The sequence below is a fragment of the Oryzias melastigma genome, linkage group LG16 (assembly GCF_002922805.2).
Source record: "Oryzias melastigma strain HK-1 linkage group LG16, ASM292280v2, whole genome shotgun sequence".
Taxonomy (NCBI): domain Eukaryota; kingdom Metazoa; phylum Chordata; class Actinopteri; order Beloniformes; family Adrianichthyidae; genus Oryzias; species Oryzias melastigma.
The window spans coordinates 20716636-20721732 of NC_050527.1; the positions used below are offsets into that span (position 1 = coordinate 20716636).

The 5097-nt window shown below is 36.7% G+C and overlaps 1 protein-coding gene across 1 annotated transcript in view; it reads left to right on the forward strand.

Moving 5' to 3' along the window:
• ptpn2a (protein tyrosine phosphatase non-receptor type 2a) overlaps nt 1–5097 on the forward strand; it is a 19224-nt gene that overhangs the window by 1163 nt on the left and 12964 nt on the right. The window contains exons 2-4 of the mRNA XM_024267495.2: nt 1165–1255; nt 1340–1440; nt 1546–1644. Coding sequence (XP_024123263.1) covers nt 1165–1255; nt 1340–1440; nt 1546–1644 — 291 coding nt within the window. The remainder of the gene's footprint in view (nt 1–1164; nt 1256–1339; nt 1441–1545; nt 1645–5097) is intronic.

Below are 5097 nucleotides of genomic sequence, written 5' to 3' on the forward strand. Positions count from 1 at the left end.
TTCTAATTTAATTTGATAGGTTCTCTCTTTTTTGCTATAGAGTGAAGGATTTCACGAGACCAAAGTGCTCTATGGAGGAATAAATGAGCCAAAAGTAAAGATACACTAGGCCTGCTGCAAACGATTATTTTAATAATCTACTAATCACCGATAGTCTTATTTTAGACTTTAAGAAATTCGGATTTGCAGTCATGACTTTCTTTTTAATTATAAATATGAATTATTTTTTTTCACAAACAAAAGCAAAAATATAAAAAGAAACTAGCATTTCTAAAAACGTTTTTTTAAAGTTTGACAGAAGCTGAAAAAACTTATTTTCAAAATAAAAGACGCTCTGTGCCAAACAGGATCATCTCAGTGCGGTTCTGGACAGCTAGTAACCAATGTTGTGCAGCATAAGATAATATGTGCTCTTAACTCAAAAAAGATCAAACTTTTTACCAAAGTTTTACATATAAAACCTGTTCATTCTGGAGGTAGAGTTGATCAAACAAGACGTCTTCAGGTCAACAGGATGTAAAAACCTACATAGTTTATCATCTATGTGAACCTCAGACATCAATTTATACATTTAACTAATCTAAATTAAATAAATGCTAATTAAGTAATCCTTAGTTTAAGAAACTATTTTATATTTCTTTTATTTGTTCTCCTCTTTGTCCTCAGCAGTCTTACTCTGCTGGGTTTTGTTATTTTAGTTTGTTGTTGGATCTTGGTAGTCTTAGTTTTCAGACTTTATTTGTTTTCATTAGGTAGTTTTGGTTAGTCAGACATTATCAGGAGCTGCTGACTCTGACAGTCGACATGTCTGGATCAGCAGTCTCCATGACTTACTTAATGTTTGTCCAAGGATCCACCATGGAGAGATTAAAGAGACACATGTGGATCTGGAGCTGCAGGTTGCAGACTCCTGGTCTAAACAGATCTGAACAGCTCTGCTTAATCCAGACTGCCGTGCTTTGGATGATCCAGGTCTTTCATCAGGGATGTGCCAAAATATCAATATTGTGACATTTAGTCCTGCAATAGATTCTCGGTGGGTCTAGTATTTTCTACCTTTTCTACCTGTTCCTCTTCAGTCAGGCAGATGCTTTTGCTCTCCACAAAGTACACAGCTTTGCTTTTGTTGTGTAACTAATGACCTCTTTCTCTCTTTGCCAACAGGAGATCCGCAACCTAGCCAGTGAACATCCATACAAAGTGGCCAAATTCCCAGAGAACAAAAATCTGAACCGCTACAGAGATGTCAGCCCTTGTGAGTCGTAGGACAAAGCTGTGAACCATCAAATGTTTGCTAAGTGATGACATGCTTCAACTGTGTGTGATCTCTGGATTCTAGACGATCACAGTCGGGTGAAACTTAAAGACTCAGAAAATGACTACATCAATGCAAGTTTAGTCACGGAAGAAGAAGCCCAAAGATCTTACATCCTCTCTCAGGTATGAAGGGTTACTGCTCGCTTTTTCCTGTTTGCATCAAAGGCATTGTAGTGTTGTTTACAAGTGGTTTGTGTTATTTGCATTTGTCTTTTTTTGTTTTGACAGGGGCCCTTGTGTTATACTTGTGGCCATTTCTGGCTGATGATTTGGGAGCAGCGCTCCAAAGCTGTCATCATGCTCAACAGAGTGATAGAGAAAGGATCTGTGAGTTCACTTCAGCTCCTGCTCATTCATGATACTTGGTTTTGCTTGAGTTGCTTCACGCTGACATGTTCAGGATCAGGATCAGGATCAGGATGTATGTTCTGACAGAACCTGGTACTTTTCATCAAATCACTAGAGCTTTGTCAGAATTCCCCCCTACTCACTATATAATGCCATTTTCTAGTGTTGTCCAAATCTACTAATTCCAAAATCGAGTGCCCTAGAAATTTCCCAGAAGTCTTTGCGAAAAACTAGCGTGCATTGATGCTCACTAGATTAACGAATAAATTCAGTTTCAATCAAATTTTATTTATATAGCACAATAAAAAAAACAATTGCCTCAAAAAAACAATTACCTCATTGGACCTCATGCCGGTAATAAAGGTGGAATATAGACCACAATGCATTGCGGTTGAACAATTTCGAACAAAAAATCATGTTTAAATGTATTTTTTAAAATAAACCGTCCAAACACAGTGGAGTCATGAATAAACGTCATGAAATGATCGTATTGATTTGATTTTGACTTTGTGAAATTGGTGACGTCTTATGCGGCGTTTGGGAAAAATGAAAAGAAAAAAGGAATGAGCATCGTGTTTGAATTGCCCTAAAATCCAGGGCACTCTTTAGTTGTTTTAGTAGTTGGGGGTTAGAGAGGGAATTTGGACACAATCTAGATGTTTGAAACAACAAAACTGAAAGGAACTCCTCTGGACACAATCATTTTGGGCGGCAGCAAGAGAACCGTCACTCACCATCACAATGCATAGAAGTTTATGAGCAAATGAATTTGGAAGAGGGAAAAGCCATTTTTAAAAAACTTTTTCTTGATGCTACTTAAACTGATTTAGGTAATTTTCTAAAAGAAAAGTGAACAAAAGTTCTACCTGAAATTAGGGCTGGGCGATAAGAAGATAAGCATTTATCATGATAGAACTTCTCAATAGAAAATAAGTCTATGGCAATTAGGGCTGGGAATCACTGGGTACCTCACGATACGATACGATACGCGATACATGGCTCACGATATCGATAATATCGCGATACTGCGATAATTGGTAAAAATCCTCTCTAATAACTACCATTATATAGAACATGTTTTTGGGGGGAAATATATCCCCATTTATCTTTTTTACCTCAAACACAATCATACTAAACAACTTTTCTTATTTTGTGCAACAAATTATAGACACTTTTGTGCAACATTGTTGAAATCAGTAATACTATGTCTTTGACAAACATTGACAACAACTGAATTGGAATTATCTGTCAGATTCAATGTTAACAATAGTAAACATGATCAGCAGTGACACTACTTAGTGCAGAATTGTTGTAAACAGAACAAAAATTAAATAAGTCAAGTGGTGACAGTTATCTACCTCTAAAACAACGTCACACCAAAGGATGATGAATATAATGTTTTACAGCCTCTCTCAAAATTGACCTAATTTTTTGTGCACTTTTCTCTCACTTGAAAAGGGCTGAGCATCCAAAAATGAAGGCTGATTTACTCAAACTGTTACTTGAGATTATTTTTCCAATTTTTATCATTTTTCCATTTGGTCAGTCAGCAGTTAATAGGTAAAATCCTTAAAACACACATAATAATGGCAATAAATATAATTTTAAGTGCTTCAATTAATTAGCATTCTCCCTAATTTTACAGTGAATTCATGTACTTCCGTTTAATTACATTTAAATTTAAGTTCATACATCAAATCCTGCTTTTTTATTTAAGAATTACTTTAAAATTAACATTAGCAACAAGTAATTACATTGTTTGAAAACGTCACATTATAAATTTATCAAAGTTACACCGTACAGCAGCAGGTTAAACATTGAAGTGCATGAAAGCGAAAATTCCGACGCTCCTTGAAGCATACACAGACAACTGCGTAGCACGCGCTCAGTTCCCATAGCAAACAGAAAGTAAGAGATCGCTGACATTCTAGCGCTCAGACAAAGTCACTTCTTACCGGGTGGATCTCCTACAGATGGATGATAAATGCTGACAGGTAGACATGCTTCACACACGCGCTACAGAGCCTGTATCTCACCGGTGCTTCTCCCGAACGAGCGCGTGCATCGCTATTAAAAGTCCGACGCAGCGTGCGCCCATAGTTCCGGCGCGCGACTCAGACGCTCAGCGCTACAGCCTCTTTAAATGAAAATATAATATCGATACTTGGTGAGAACCCATCGAGAATCGATCGCAGGACTAAATATCGCGATATATCGCAATATCGATATTTTGGCACACCCCTAATGGCAATAGACTTTTATTTTGAAGGGTCAAAAAAACACTAGATGTGAGCGTTCTCTCCTCTTTGGCGAATAAAAGTTAGAGGGTTAGTCACCACATGGTGAGCAAATGCTTGAATCTAATTAGTTATGTTTATTAGCTCTTCTCTTGATGAATTTCTTTAGTCATCTCCTCCTCCGTAAACACACACGTGATGTGAGACACACCCCGTCCCCGCTGTCACTTCACCTGTATAGCGTCTAGTTTGGTTGATAAAACAGCAAAACATGCGGCGATTTGAACTGAATCCAGTCAGAACTGGAGGATAAAGCTGCTTCACCTGAAGCAGCAACAGACTGGTTGATAAAATGTGTTGATCTGGAGACGGCGCTGTTCTTAGATGCTAATGCTAACATGCTAACGCTAACAGGCTCCTCCGTGACTCTCCTTCATGGAAACACGGACTGGTTTAATGTCGGACAGTATTTTAGTGGAGCAGTCTTTAAGACAAGGCGAATACATGCAAGATTAAGCTATCAGACATTAATAAAAACTGTATTTTCTAAAAAATAACAGAATTGATTGTGTTTTAACAGCATCTTTCTAGCATTACAGAGATGGCGTTTGATCCGTCAGATGTTTTGCTAAAGAGTCACACCCGTATAAAGATGCAGATTTATTGTCAAGGATTATATAATAACAATGATCTGAAACATTATACTGTTTTCAGGCAGTTTTTATGATTTAATATAAAATGTGATCAACTGGAGGCAGAATTAGGAAATCTGTCCTTGTTTTCTCAGCAAGTTTGAATTTGAGATTACAGCTGGATGACAATAAAGACATGTTCTTACCATTTATAAGTTACGTTTATGCTATTTTATTTTCTTAAACAAAAAATAACAGAAAAAAGTTTAATAGTAAAATGCCTCAGCCATATCTGTGTAAAACAGGATTATAATTTGACCAGTAAAAATTATGTTTGGCTGGTAGATTTTTTTTAAACAAAAAAAAAAGTTGCATCATGTTGACTTCAGTGGATCACAGAGAATTCAAATTTGACAAATATTGTTGGTTTATATCGTGATATATATCGTTATTGCACAATATGAAAAACTATCATGATATTAAAAAATCCATATTGCCCAGCCCTATGTAAGATGCAGTTTTACCGTAAACAGAACAAGCTAGAATTCCAAATTGCTGCGGGA